General features: G+C 37.6%; 1 protein-coding gene across 1 annotated transcript in view; it reads right to left on the reverse strand.

The window, feature by feature from the left end:
- Nucleotides 1–1,155: 1,155 nt before the first annotated feature.
- The window catches only part of LOC127658505 (SEC14 domain and spectrin repeat-containing protein 1-like), a 51,157-nt gene continuing 37,429 nt past the window's right edge, over nucleotides 1,156–14,883 (reverse strand). Inside the window, exons 11-19 of the mRNA XM_052147813.1 lie at nucleotides 11,071–11,193; nucleotides 8,894–9,088; nucleotides 7,672–7,786; nucleotides 7,015–7,174; nucleotides 6,021–6,102; nucleotides 5,806–5,928; nucleotides 4,921–5,112; nucleotides 2,909–3,030; nucleotides 1,156–2,494 (exon numbers count right to left, since the gene is read on the reverse strand). Of these exons, the coding sequence (XP_052003773.1) occupies nucleotides 2,338–2,494; nucleotides 2,909–3,030; nucleotides 4,921–5,112; nucleotides 5,806–5,928; nucleotides 6,021–6,102; nucleotides 7,015–7,174; nucleotides 7,672–7,786; nucleotides 8,894–9,088; nucleotides 11,071–11,193 (1,269 nt within the window). The 3' untranslated portion in view covers nucleotides 1,156–2,337. The remainder of the gene's footprint in view (nucleotides 2,495–2,908; nucleotides 3,031–4,920; nucleotides 5,113–5,805; nucleotides 5,929–6,020; nucleotides 6,103–7,014; nucleotides 7,175–7,671; nucleotides 7,787–8,893; nucleotides 9,089–11,070; nucleotides 11,194–14,883) is intronic.

The following is a 14,883-nucleotide window of genomic DNA, read 5'->3' on the forward strand; positions in this document are numbered from 1 at the left end:
AATAAAGCCAAGGTTTAGCATCCAAGGAACTGCAGGCCACTCTTGCATCAATATAGGTCCCCGTTCATGACTCCACCAAAAATGGCATCCATGGAAGAGTGGCGAGGCAAAAACCACTGGTAATCCAGAAGAACATTAAGGCATAAATCAAACAATGAATTCCACAAGAAGAACACCATACTACAGTCAAGCACGGTGGTAGAGTGATGGTCTGGGGATGCTTTGTTGCTTCAGGGCCAGGGCAACGTGCAATAATTGAGGGAAACATGAATTCTGCTCTCTACTAGAAAATCCAAAATGAGAACATCCGGTCATCAGTCCGTGAGTTGAAGCTCAAGCGCAACTGGATTATGCAGCAAGAAAATTATACAAAGCATAGGAGTAAGTCCACCTCTAAATGGCACAAAAGAAACAAAATGTATTAGTTTTGGAGCGGCCTAGTCAAAGTCCTGAATTGAACCCAATTGAGATGGCATGACAGGACCTCAAATAGGCAGCTCATGCTTGAAAATCTTCCTTTGTGGCTGAATTAAAGCAATTCTGCATATTAGAGTGGGCAAAATTCCACCACAGCATTTTGAAAGACTGATCTCCAGTAATCGGATGCGTTTGGTTGCAGTTGTTGCTGCTAAAGGTGTCACAACCAGCTTTTAAGGTTAAGTGGGCAGTTAGTTTTTCACATGGGTGATATAGTTGTTGGGGCAATAAAAAAATTATATATTCAGGTTTGGGGAGTAATGGAGTACATGTAACAGGAATATGCATTTAAAATGCAAAATATTAGTAACTGTGAATACAAAGTGATTCTGTACAGGGTGCATCAAATATGGTGGTCTCCGGCATCCTCTGCTATATTGTGTTCAGAATCGGACCGCAAGATCAAAATTGCACATGCAAACAGCGTTCAGCAGCGATTTTGTGGCCGCATGTGCCGTTGCCTGATCTGCATAATTTCTTTAGTGAACAGAGCAATAAAAATAGGGTGATAAAAATATCTTCACCCTGTCAAACACATTACAAAAGTTGCCAGGGACATTCTCATGTAGCCTATGTTAGTTGTGGGAAAGGGCATGCAAGCAAATACACAGAACTTTTATGCAGAAATGTATAACAAATGGTATAAATTAGACAGAAATTTGCAAAAATCAAGAAGCATAATATTGCCCATGTTTATTGAATGGGGTGCTATAATTTTCCTGTACAGCATTGAACTTTATGAGGCAGGTTTATGTAAAGCATACATACAGTAGCAGAAGTCCTGTAAACAGTAACAACCCGCCAGATTTACCAAGTCACAAATGAGACAACTTCCCTCTCCTGATCTTATTACGGAACATTTTCTTCATTTATTTTAGACAACTTCTATTTCCATAAAATACACTATAGCCTTTAAAAATGGCACAAAATTATACAATTTAAATGGTATGCAAGGTAAAAAATAAAATAAATATGTAATTAATATTTTATGACAAGCATCCAACTGCAAGCAGTGTCCTCATGTGAGCGACATTTATGAGATGAAACATAATTTATTTTAACATTTTACTGTCAAAAAGCTCTGAACAGTGAATCTTAAAGCTTTGCTTTTTTGTACCATTATGCTTGGACTACAATATTTTAAAGGATTACTTTACCCAGAAATAAAAACTCTGTCATCATTTACTCACCGTTCACTTTCTTTGCATCTTTTTTTTTCCAATGCAAATATATCTTTTGTGTTTCACAGCAGATAAAAAGTCTTGGTGATGACAGAACTACCCCTTGTTTCTAGCATGCTGTCACATCCTTTTTCAAGGCTAACTTTGACAGTTGTACTTTTGCTGACACCCCCTCATGTAATTTCAGGGTCAAAGGAGATGTATATTGGCACAAGAGAAAGGGTTGGTTATTCTCAACAGAAAACAATTGATGGAAAAAAATACAAAATACATTGCTTACTGTCAATCAGGAAAGGCCTACAAATCTAGAGTACCAGGTACAAATTGGGGTAGAGATGCAGCTTTATGTACATTCTATAGATTTAGTAGCACCATTACAAGCTCAAGACACCCCAACAGGACAAGAAAGAGCCAACAGGTAAGGTAAAGCTTTATAGGGAGGCGAAAGTTCAAAGAAGTATGGTCAATTTAGTACTGAGCTGTCCACGTAAGCAATGCAATGCGAGCCTCAGTCTATCTTTAACTGCGCTCTGTAAGTTGAGATGGTTAGGTGAGTTGGAGCACAAGAGAGAGCGGGTGACCAGGGACTCTCCTGGACCAAAAGAAGTCACGTGAGGATCAGGCGTTCTGCTGCCGACTGAGCTACTTCATACAAGGGGCCAAGGATGGTGTCACGTTCTCAACTTTCACTGGGCTCTGCTTCCAGAGCCTCCTCATCCAGTCGCTGCTCCGTCTCTTCCTGTAGGAATCTCTTCTCTTCTACTAGCTTCATTCTGTCACGGATGCTCTCAGCAGAAGAGGACATATCACCCGGGCTGCCAAAGAACTGCTCGCTCCTGCATTAGGGCAATTGGGAATGGAGGAAAATGATGACACAGTCATTTTCATCTCATTGATTGCTAATTAATGGTCTACATGACAATACAGCAATCCAAATTTCAAAGGAACAAAACCTAAAACAGTGTCATTTATAGTCTGTTTGGAGCTATTTCAATTAAAGGTGAGGTGAAGTGAACCAGCCCAGCATTGCAACATTGGCTCAACCACATGGGGCTAGTTTGGGGTGGGTCTATTTGTTTGTTTGACCAATGAAAACAGGGGGGGTGTTTGGGAAAATGTTGTGAAAAAAGTAATTATTTCTGCAATTCCGTCTGGTGACACTAGTGCTGCAGAAATTACACAGTTCACCTATAAATATTAACACTATCAGGCAAAAATTTGGACATGCATCCTGTTTTCAGAGCTCTTACCCATCAGGGAAAATAACTGGCACAGTGAGTCGGTCCAGAAGACCTTTCCCCACAGTCTCCACCTCTTCATATACCTCCACATCCACAATCAGTTCAGCTAAATCAGGGCTCTCTCTCAGAATCTGAGGACAAAAACACAAAAGCCTGTCACTGCAACAGTTACAGCCTGATATCTTACAGAGCTCTTTTTCGATGTGAAGCTAGGCAGTGTATTACAGTTGCTGAGCCCAGACACATCACAGAGCATTTAATGACATGGCTGAGACTACTTTCACTAAAACCTTAGAATGCGATTATATTATTATTAATGATAACGAAATAACATGCTCGTAAATGTATCAGCAATGCATTAATTTGTCTTTGCTAAGAATACAGAAAGGCAGATATTCTCTAACATTAACTTTAGTAAACGGACAATAAAAATAAACCATTGATTTAGGCCATTTTCAGACCTGTAGCCCAAAACAGGCTAAAAGCGTCAAAATGTAGCATTTTCTCCTTGGTTCAGTTCAGTTTCACAAGGCAGCATTTCAAAACGGACCAAAATTGTTTTAATAAATGTCATGAGTGCAAACTGTCCCCTCATTGGTTAGAATGTTTGTTCGCAGTTCTGGGAATTAGCTCATATACCAATATACCGGTTAAAACAATATACCTGTAAAAATGTCACAGAATGCAGGCGAATTTAGAGGCTGTGCCACAAATAAACATTATCCGTCACTTGGAAGGATATGAGCCAATGGTCAGAATTTCGTGGACCACACCGCAAAGACAGCCCGATCAAGCAGATTTGCATTATACAACATTAGGCAGATCCGATGTTTCCAATCTGAGCATGCTATAGAACACATTGGCCAGCCTCTTGTTATATCAAGACTGGACTACTGTAATGCTCTTCTGGCAGCATTTCCTGCATGATCAATCGAACCTCTGTAAATGATCCAAAATGCTGCAAACGTAAAACCCAAGAGACCGCACAAGAGCGGCGCTTTCTGGTACCATCTCATAGAAGCATAAAATAAATGTCACTCTCACTTGCACCGTTCCACGCTGGTGGAACGACATTTTCAGCTACACCCGAGCAGCAAATTCTCTTGCAACCTTTATGAAAAACTAAACACGCATCTCTTCCGTGAACACTCGACCCAATCAAGCTAATACACTGTCTTCTTATTTCTTCTCGATTCTTGCTTTTACACTTTCTCGCACTGTCCTCTTTGCTTGTGCTTCTCTAAACAAATTTGGAACTTTGTATTGCAGCCCTTCTCATATTATTTCCTCCTTAGGATGAATTGATTTTGTTGTATTCTTTAATTAGACGTCGATTAGGATAAAAGTGTCTGGTAAATGAATAATGTAAAATATAAACGTGATGGTTATTTATCTGTCAAACACTGTGTCTGTTCTTCCACTATCCAACAGAGAGAAATTATAGTAGTCCAACCAAAATTGCCTCAGGAATTAATATACTCTTATATTAAACGTGCAAATATATTCACATTGCAGTTATATGCACTAAGTCCACATTGTGATTATGAATTACACTGACATGCTGACCTAGATTTCTTCTCCAAAAATCCATCATGTAAGCTCATGGTTATCACAGGGATATTGCTTGGTTATTGCATTCTCACCGCAGTCAGACCAATTATTTTGGTGTGGATCCAAATCCCCCGTTCATTTCTACACAAACTAATCGAATAAAGGGAGAACTCGCATCAGCTTGCGAAACAAATGCCCCAAACATGCCAGGTGTGAAAACGCCTTTAGTGCTGCAAACAAGCAGACCACAATTATTTATGTAAAACTTTAACTTTGAGTTTTATTACAACATTTAGCATACAACATTATTAAAAGCTATTAGTTAACCCACAAATGAAAATTCATTAATTTCTCCATCGGTGTTCCTTGGAAGAAAGAAAATCATATGGGTTTGAAGTGACATTAATATTTGGGTGAACTTTAAAAAAACAGAATGTGATATGACATTTATTTTACAAAATTGTCCACACCTTGTCAGCAGCAGTGTGGAAGGCGCTGGCCATCTCCAGTCTGTGCTGCCTCTCATCACATGTGACTGTGAACTGCTTCCACACACGGTTGAGTCTGGGCAGTGTGTCTCCCGAGGAGCGGGTGGTACAGCGCAGAGACTGGCACAGCACCACTGTGGCCTGCAGTAGCTGTCTGCCGTAATCATAGGTGCTCTGAAAGCACAGATTCAACCGACAACACAGAGTTTACTAAACAATCTAGGATCCAACATCTATGATGAAAATGATGATCAATAGATGAGAGAAGCTTGTTCACATTGGCTCGAAAAAACAAAGCCAGAGTGAACAAGCTTCTCTCAAGCACACTCATGCGCCTGCAACATTTTCAGTGAATAATGACTTAAATCATTAAGTGAGTGATAAGTGAGTAAATGATGATTATTTTTATTGTGGGGGTAAACTATTTCTATAAGCTAATAGATACAGATTTCAGTGTGAATATTCAGCACCACTAGCAGCATTAAACAGAACTGCAAAAATAATGACTTTTTTTAAACAAGTTTCCGAACACTCCCCCTATTGTTCGGTACAAACAGATCGTCCCATCCTGAAATCAAGCCATTGATTTCACCAATATTGCAATGACAGGCTACTCACTCAAACAAATACAATGTTCAATGCATCACACCCTCAGTTTTATTACTTTTCGGAGTAATCAACCAACAAATGGCTTCCTTGTAGCAGTCTCAGCACATTAAATTAGGATAAGAGAAAGTATTTCAATATGATTACAAACATCATCTTAAACTACAGATTCAGTTTGATCCAATGTGATGACACGCTCAAGCTGGGTCTATTCATATTATTCCCAGCAGAGGAAATTCAGAAGCTTAGAGTTACAAATACCTGTGCAACATCCACAAACTTCTTGTGTTTCTCTAGCAGCACTTTGGTTTCCTGTGAATCATCACCAAGTCGGATATGGGTCTTCAAGAGAGCGTCGAGCAGCTCTCCTAACCACTCCACTGCCTATGAAGATATGGAAATACAGCTGTTACAACCCCTCAGGAACTACAGACCCACTTCAAAGAGTTTCTCCATTTGAATTTTAAGACTCTGACCTGTGAAGCATCCTCCTCACACTTAAAGAGCTGAACCATCTGCAGCATCTTCAGTCTCCTCACATCAACCATGTCCTCACACCTGCAAAATACAAGCCAACACGTCAGACGCTGTTCTCCAACACTTGCTACAAGTGAAGCAGTTTAGGGCAAAAATCTGAATATGCAAACTGGGCCTCTTTCAATTCATGAGTTGGAATTTGACCTGAATTGGCTATGCCCCAACAGGAGGTTGAGTAGGAAAGTTAATTCAAATTACAGGGAAACTACAATTTACAGAATTGCAATTCAAAACAATTCAACACATTCAAAACAAGAATTTCACTAGTACAAGTTTTGCCGCAAGATTAATTTTGACAATACCCATTTATTGCCAGTTATGGAGAATATGTGTTTTTTTTTTTTTCAACTGATTACAAACAATAATTTCACTCTTAAGTTTTTTTTCATTCTGTCAAAACTATCAGCAGCCATCACTACAGATCTTACTTTTGCAATACAGCACCAAAAAATTTGAAAATAAACATTACATTCAAAATTTGGGGTAAATTAGAGCATGCTGGGAAGTGAAGTGTTTTCCATCATAGTCCATTAAATGAAAGTCAAATTTGTTAATAGAATGACAAAGTATAAATAAAAAGAAATATCTATTGGTACCATTTCAGACATTGAATTACATCCAATGCTTCTGGAAATACCCCACATGTTGTGTGTTATTCTTTTTTTAGGCATTTTATAAAATAAATTTGAATGTATTATTAAAAAACTACACTTTGAGCATTCATATACATTTCTTTGAATTTCATTTTGTTTTAATTCTACTTCTTTAAATAATAATACAAAAAAGAACTGTATCCTGTATGCTACCTCAATTCAAATTCAAGAATTGAACTGTAATTTAAAAGCCATTTTCAATTCAGATGTGAATGGTGCACAATCATTACCAGATGTGTAGTGTTCATGACTTTATCAATACAGCAAGAAAGATCAAAACCTCTGTTTGCGGAGCTGCATGTCCTCCATGACGCTGTGAACGTGGTCGATATTTTCTTTGTTTTCAGTGGCTACATCCTTCCCGTATGACCAGGAAGTCTGGGTAGACATTTGGTCAAGCAGCACTTGGCCTTTTTCTCTCAAGTTTTGCAAGGCACCCTCTGGAAAAAAAGAGAGAGGAGCTGAATAGACAGAAAAAAGCACTGAGGCAGTTCTCAGACATCTATGTTGTACTTCTCTTTTAGATAGAATTAATATATGGTTTTATCCAAAGTGAATTACAAATGAGGAACAATCACAGGCAATTTATCATTAAAGACAAACTATAGTTGCACTATCAGAATATTACAAAAGCTAGAGCAGGGGACAATGCAGAAAGTTGCATATAATTATATATACACACACACACACACACACACACACACACACACACACACACACACACACACACACACACACACACACACACACACACACACACACACACACACACACACACACAGTTTGTTTTTGTTCTTGGCCAACATAAAATGTAATCTGGACCCAACTTTACGCTGCAAATCAAAAGTCTGGCTAAACAAGACTAATAAATAAACACCAAAAGTTCTGGTCTTAACAAACATATGAGTGTATGAGTAGGAGAACAGGTCTTCCTAACCTACGCTCTTGAGCTTTTCCTCCAGATGTTTAAGAGTTTGCTGGATTGCAGCTCCATCTGCAGGGGTAACGTCCGCACAGAGCAAGCCCAGAAGCCCATCCAACTGCTGAGACAACTGAAACAAGAACATACAAAGTGGCAATAGAGAAAACAATCTTTATATTCATACTTATAGTAATGGGTACCTCAAGACTGATTAGATAATCTACAATACTTTAGTTATAAGTTATATTTAGGCCAACACATTATCTGCGCAACTTTGTAATATTTTCAGCTCTCATTGTGGGGGAAGTCTGTTGAATTATGTTGAAAGGATTTAACCCATCTACTGTGTTAAGAAACTGCAACCTATCTTTTGTAGTTTGGGTAATTTTTGACCCGTAATTCATTTAAAATGTACATGTTCTTGATTAGTGTACAACGGCAGAAAAGTTGGCAAAAAATCTGTTTTACTGTGTTCCCAAAGTTTATAATGACAGGAAAAAAAACATTATACTGAATATTAATAGAGTAACTTAATTTTTAAAGTATTACAAACATTTCTTCATGTCTAATGTTACATATATTACATTCACTTTTGCCACTTTATAACATCTAAACTATATTACAACAATTTCTGATTTATTCTGCTTGTAGAAATTCAACAGTGTACAATTTAGAAAATCAACAGTGTACAATGTCTATTTCACATATGAATCTCTATTGCCTTTTCCAAGTCAAAATGGGCCCACTTTGCATGTCAATTGCAATAAATCCATTTCACTAATGTCAAACAATTTGTTGTGGTGTTACAGGGGATTAGAATTGTGCCGTAATAATTCTTTCTGCCGCCTAATGTTTTAAGAGAAAATGTTATTCAATAGGTTTTTTCCATTGGGGTGCCTTTAGCCCCACTGTACCCCATCATATAAATCAGGTGAGTAAACTTATTTACTAACATCTTACCTGTTAAAAACTGTAAAAAAGACAAAAAAAAACAAATTGTGTGTGTGGAAATGTGCACAAACCAAATCTTTTTATTTTGGATAGTATGCATTAAGAAAGTAAATAGTTTAATTTCTTATTTAATGTTGACTCTGTACATTTAATCAGTACTCTCAAGTCTGTTTAGAGTCATCAAATTAGCCAAAAATTCTGGAGATCTGCAGAGCTTTCAGAGGAATTCTGTGGGTGCAGATTCCATAAAGGTACAGTTATATCATATGATCATACAGAAGCTTACGTCTTGGGCTGTCATGTGGAACTCATGTGCAGACTGCAGGACATTCTGTCTGAACTCTAATTGGCTGGCCTGACGGTAGCAGACGTCACTAAGCTGTTGCTGAAGACCCTTGAGTTCCACCAGGTCCTCTTCATCTCCTGCGCTCAGCAGTGCTGCAATCTGCTGATTCAGCTCTACGTAAACAGCAAACCATTCCTGCAGCAAACAGCATGACATAGCTGTTAATGTACAGTCCTTTCAATGAAAATCAATGTTGACCACCACTGTCCCTGGTCCCAATCAACTTCCATTGTATTGAAACAGAATAGTGTGTGCTATCCTAAACATCCTAGCAACCACCCACAAAACCTTAGCATGTAACCAATTTTGCAAAGGCCAAGCACTACTCACAATCTCAAGAAAATCTAAAAATCTATATAGATGACCCCCCAAATCCCCATTTACTGCATTTTAAAATAACTGGTAACTGGATAGACCATCATCCACTTCCAAGAGAGCCCGCGACTATAGCAACACTTTGCACGGTGACCACACAAAAGCATTTTCACATACAACCTGCAGTTTGAACCATGTCTATAATTGGATCAATTCCTGACTCCTGATTCAACATGACAAAGAGGTCGCTGAGCAACAAAGCATAAAACTGTTAAGTCATAGACAGGTTGAGAAACAAGAACCGGGATAAATCAGAACTGGTTGCTATTTTAAAAGAAATATTTTAATTATTAAACAATATTTTCATGTTGTTCTGTTGACAATTACTACACATGTGCATTCTTACACTGATGTGGACACAAGACTGCATTGAAATCTCAATCTGCATCAGCACGGCACAGCAAAACATTTTAAATAAAAATTTGTGTGTGAAATAATACCCAAAATATCTTCTTCAAATCTTTCAATTGTGTGTATAGACAAAGATACATATTCAAAAGGCTTTTTGAATGTAAACAATGTTTTTTGTTTTGTAAAAATGATGTTTAATTTTGTCTATGTTCAAATTCTTGCTCTTATTCCATTATGCAGATTCAACAATAAGCAAGACATTTACTGGTTGATTTCACCTAAAAGTACATTGTGGCACTTTCAGAACATTCCTCTGTTATTTGAATGAACTGTTAAACCAAACTGTGACTCAACCAATGGCGTGAGTTTGGGGCGGGACTATCTGCTTGTATAACCAATGAAAGACGGCAGGAGTTTATAGAATCTGTTTAAAACAGTGATCAATTTTGCAATTCAGTTTGGTGATGCTAGTTGCACAGACATTTCACACTTCAGCTTTAAAGTACCTTTTTAAGTACAGTGTGTTACCAAAAGAGTGTACAAAAAAGCATATATTTAGAAGGACCAATTCCTATAGCTTTCTCAAACGTATTAGTAGTAGTAAATGGAATCACTGAGGAACCTGAACCATTAAATAGAGTCGGAAGAAGAATTGTTAAAATTACCATTCCTAACCGCAACAACCAATACAACACCTTCCCTGTAACAAAACCAAAACGTTACAGTGACTACCATATCAGAAACATATTAGCAATATTGTAAACATAACAAAGCTATGACTTAATAAAATCTATTTAACTGTTTTTATTAACAATACATTATATTTGAGGAAGTAGAAACAAAGTTAGCATAATAAGTAGCATAAATGTAGCAGAAGGACTCCCTCCAGTAAAATTCTCCATTACTGCCACTTATTGGCATGAAGTCTTCAGCCCTTCCTGTGATCTGACAAATCAATGACCCCTTTAAAGGCAAAGCAGCAGAAATCACAGCATTTAAAGGATCGGTACACCCAAAAATGCTAATTCTGTCATTTACTGATCCTCATATTGTTCCAAACCCTTATGACTTTCTTCCATGGAACACATAAGGAGATGTTAGGCAGAATGTTAGTCTCAGTCACCATGTACTTCCATTATATGGAAAAAAAAAATGCAATGCAAGTGAATGGTGACTGAGGCTAACATTCTGTCAAACATCTCCATTCTTACAGATGAAAGAAAGTCATACAGATTTGGTACAACATAAGGGTGACTTAATGATGACAGAATTTTCATCTTTGAGAGTTAAGATTCCTTTAGGAGTTCTCTATAGTGGGATTTTGTGTCTGGCTTGTGTGTTTCCAATGGGATGTATAGACTGGTTGGAGAAGAGATTAAGGCTGTACTTACGCTGTGCTGACTCTCGATGTCCTCGTGCTTCTGCTGTAATGTATGAGATGCACGGATCGAGTCTCCAATCCCCCACTGTGTGCGGAGCTGCTCTGTGCCGGGGCCCTCCAGCCAATTCACAACCTTCTCAAACACAACACACAGACAAAAAAAACTTTAATTTCTGACACACTACCACAGTTGTCTGCAAGCCACTCAACAGACTCTAATAAAAAATAATCAAATCAGGAGGAACAGAGAGAAAATCTAATTAACTAATGACAGGAATAGGTAGAAGGGAGCTCAAATTAAGCATTTACTTAATTAGACATTTACGTGTACCAAAGAATGCAATTGAAGTAGGTTGCAATGAGAATTGTCATTATTTTCTCACCTGTTCCAAACCTGTATGCATTAACGCAAAACATGGCGCAACCTGCTGCCAAATTTGTATCTTTTTTAGTAGTCAGTAACAAAATTTACTAAGCCATATGAACTGCTCCGGTGATCCTTTTTTTCAGATTAACAACCATGGTTACTATGAATGGAAAAGAGCTGCATGAAGATTTCTTCAAAATTTCTCCCTAGTGTTCCACGAAAAAAGGAAAGCACCATTTGGAATGATATGAAGGTGAGTAAATGAATTCTCATTTGAGGGTAAACTATTCCTTTAATTAGAAAAGGTCCAGCTGGATACGGATGTTCAGTCTGAATTTGCCGGCTGAGAGTTTACGTAAGTGGGAATTACAACTGAATCAGCAGACAAATTAAATTTATCCTCGACTGTGAAACGTAAAACAGAGCAGCAGCAGCAGAACATGCCTCGTCTTTAATTTGTCTAATGCAAAGGTGACTGAATTCCTGTTTAAGAATCACTGCTTAGCTTCAAACTGTCTCCAACAGTTTCAGGCAATGTGGCTTATAAATGACTCCACCACCCCAACCCTTCTGTAAAATCTTCACAGAAGTAGGCCAAACTTCTTTTCCAACACACACGGCGCGTCCGCGCGCACACACACACACACACACACACACACACACACACACACACACACACACACACACACACACACACACACACACACACACACACACACAATGTGAACCTCTCTACATCCTCATCACCATGGAAACAGACATTTTATGAAGTCTGACAGTGTCTAAGAGTGTCATCATAGGATACACACCTTCTATTCCCACAATCACCCCAGATGGTGACATTTCAATATTCCTCAAGCTAAAGTTTAAAAGCTTGATAATCCAACAGAATGAGTGTAAAAATGTTGCACAATATGAGAATGCTTACTCCGTTAGAACATTTACTCCCAAGTAGGGCTGGTATCACCACAGACTGTCTAAAGAGGATCCACAGACCACTTGAAGAAAGATTTGGTTGCACTTTATTTTACAGTATGTGTACCTTCAGTATTCTTAAACTGAATTTGCCCAAGAAAGTACTGAGTAATATTAGGTAACTACATGTACTTAATATGGGTTAAGGTTATGGTTAGGTTTAAGTAGGCCTGTAGCGATTATTAAATAACCATCTGATCGATTATTGAGTATTCAAATTCCAATAACATTTTATTTGCTAAATAAGAGAATTTTAAGTGAATATACTGTATAAATGCTTTGAATGGCCCGTTTGTGTGTCATTCAGTTGAACTCCGAGCATCACTGAGTCGTACTGCGGAGGTCAACCAGCTCTGTCCTGAAGCGCACGTGAAGCCCCTGATGCGCACGCTGTCAGCAGAGGCTTGAGCCAAACTCCTGCGAAAATATAAACGAACAAATATTACTTTTGATAGTGAACGCAAAGCGCTCCGTTTTCACTTTAATGATCGTGTAATGGCAAATGTTCCTGGTTCATACATGCACTGTTAATGACACGCAGCGACAAAGAGGAGATGAAGACTTTATTTCAGTGGTGTGATAAAATGCTGAAACGAAATCTCAAATGTTTTGCTTCATGACAAACAAGGGCTTGAGAGTATTGGGTTTAATTTCAATAATGAGTGAAAGTGAAGAAATTAGGAAAGAAATATTTTACTATTGCTTTATTTTATAAAATGTCATATACATTTTACATTCATATTATTATAATTAAAAAATATATTTTAATTTTACATTTAAAAAATTGTAAAATATATTAGTTAAAAAAACAAGTGTAAATTTTCAATTGACCAAAACTAAAGTTGACCAGAGACATATTTTAAATATTTTGATATGCAAAACAATATTTTCATTCATTCTTAAGTTTTTAAAGCCTTAAAAAGGAAATCATAGTGTATTCCTATTATCAAGCACATATGCAGAAAAAACCACACCTTAAAAAATATGACAATTTATGACAATTAATTGAGAAAGTCCTTAACGAGACAATTAATTGTTGCAGTCTAAAACAGACAATTAATCTTCATAAGCGCAATTATTTGTTCGACAATTAATCTTCCGCCAAATTTCATAATCATGACAGCCCTAGGTTTAGAACCTAATAATTACTATAGCTGTTGTAATTATGTAGTATGTAAAAGTAGAACAGTACTGTAAAATAAAGTGATATTTAAAATTTATAACATAATTGTAAGATTTTATTTCACTTATCTAACATTATTAAAATGCAATCTTGACATACTTACCAATATGCCTTTAAATGAACATCCAATGAACTTCTTTGTGATACAGTACACATTTGCGATATATACGTCAAGATTAAATATGTCGCAATGCATCAAAATGAGCATGTTTACATGCACGTTCTTATACCGATTATGCTGAATAAACCGACAACATGTGTGCGCATAACTACTTACGACCATAAACCGAATTTAAGAATAAACCGATCGACACTATTGGGTTGCTTTTGCGTTGCATGTTAAATCAAAGGCATTCATCCCTGCTAATCCAATGTGCAAGTGTTGTGCGTATGCCTCGTCACGGTTTGACTTCAACAGCAGAGAATAACACTATTATTTCAAATGTCATGTAAACATGGATTTCTTGCTTTGTCTGATTTTTAAATGAGCTGATTTGGGAGTAATAAGCGTATTGTGTGCATGTACAGTAAACAGGCTCAATGTCATAATTGGAACGCAAATGAAACGACACCAAATGTGCAATAGAGACCCAGATTATCCATGATAGAGTGAATCTCCAGGATCTTTTTCGATCTCTTGTGAGGTTTGCTTCTCTTTATTCAGTACAGAGTCTAAACCGTGTTGGGCCGCACTGAGAAATGGCGCTTTTCAGAGTTGCGCTTTTTAGGCTATTTTGTTCTTCATTAATCGAATTGCCTGATATGAATTAAATTGACATGAATGAAGACATAATCAACAAAAGCAAATGTGACTTCGGTTATTTTTAATTATACTTGCCTATTTTCTGCATTATGAGCAATAGCGACCATTGACGATATGACACACTCTATCAGAGTTGAACTTTAGGAACATTTGTTTGACGTAATGCGGCCAACATTGAGCACGCAAACACTGAAGCTCATGCAATTTGCCCCCGCGATACAGTTGGATAATGTAGTTGAGTAGGAACGCCTACTAGAAACCAACAGCACAGAGACTCTTTGACCTCCAGTATTTTAAATCAATGTATGTGTGAACACCCCTTAAGCAGAGACCACTGATTCGCTATGGTAATAGTGCTTAATCTTGGTGGGAATTCTTTGCGAGTTTGTCTTAATCCTTCCAAGAAGATGGCACAGCACCATTTCCAAGAGAAAACACAACACAAATCCTGTTTGTGGAAGCCAGCAACCTCTCTGTAAGACTTAAATATTCGATGATGGAGAACATACAAAACCAAAAACTGCTGCATTGGCAG

Source organism: Xyrauchen texanus, chromosome 18 (genome assembly GCF_025860055.1).
Source record: "Xyrauchen texanus isolate HMW12.3.18 chromosome 18, RBS_HiC_50CHRs, whole genome shotgun sequence".
Taxonomy (NCBI): Eukaryota; Metazoa; Chordata; class Actinopteri; order Cypriniformes; family Catostomidae; genus Xyrauchen; species Xyrauchen texanus.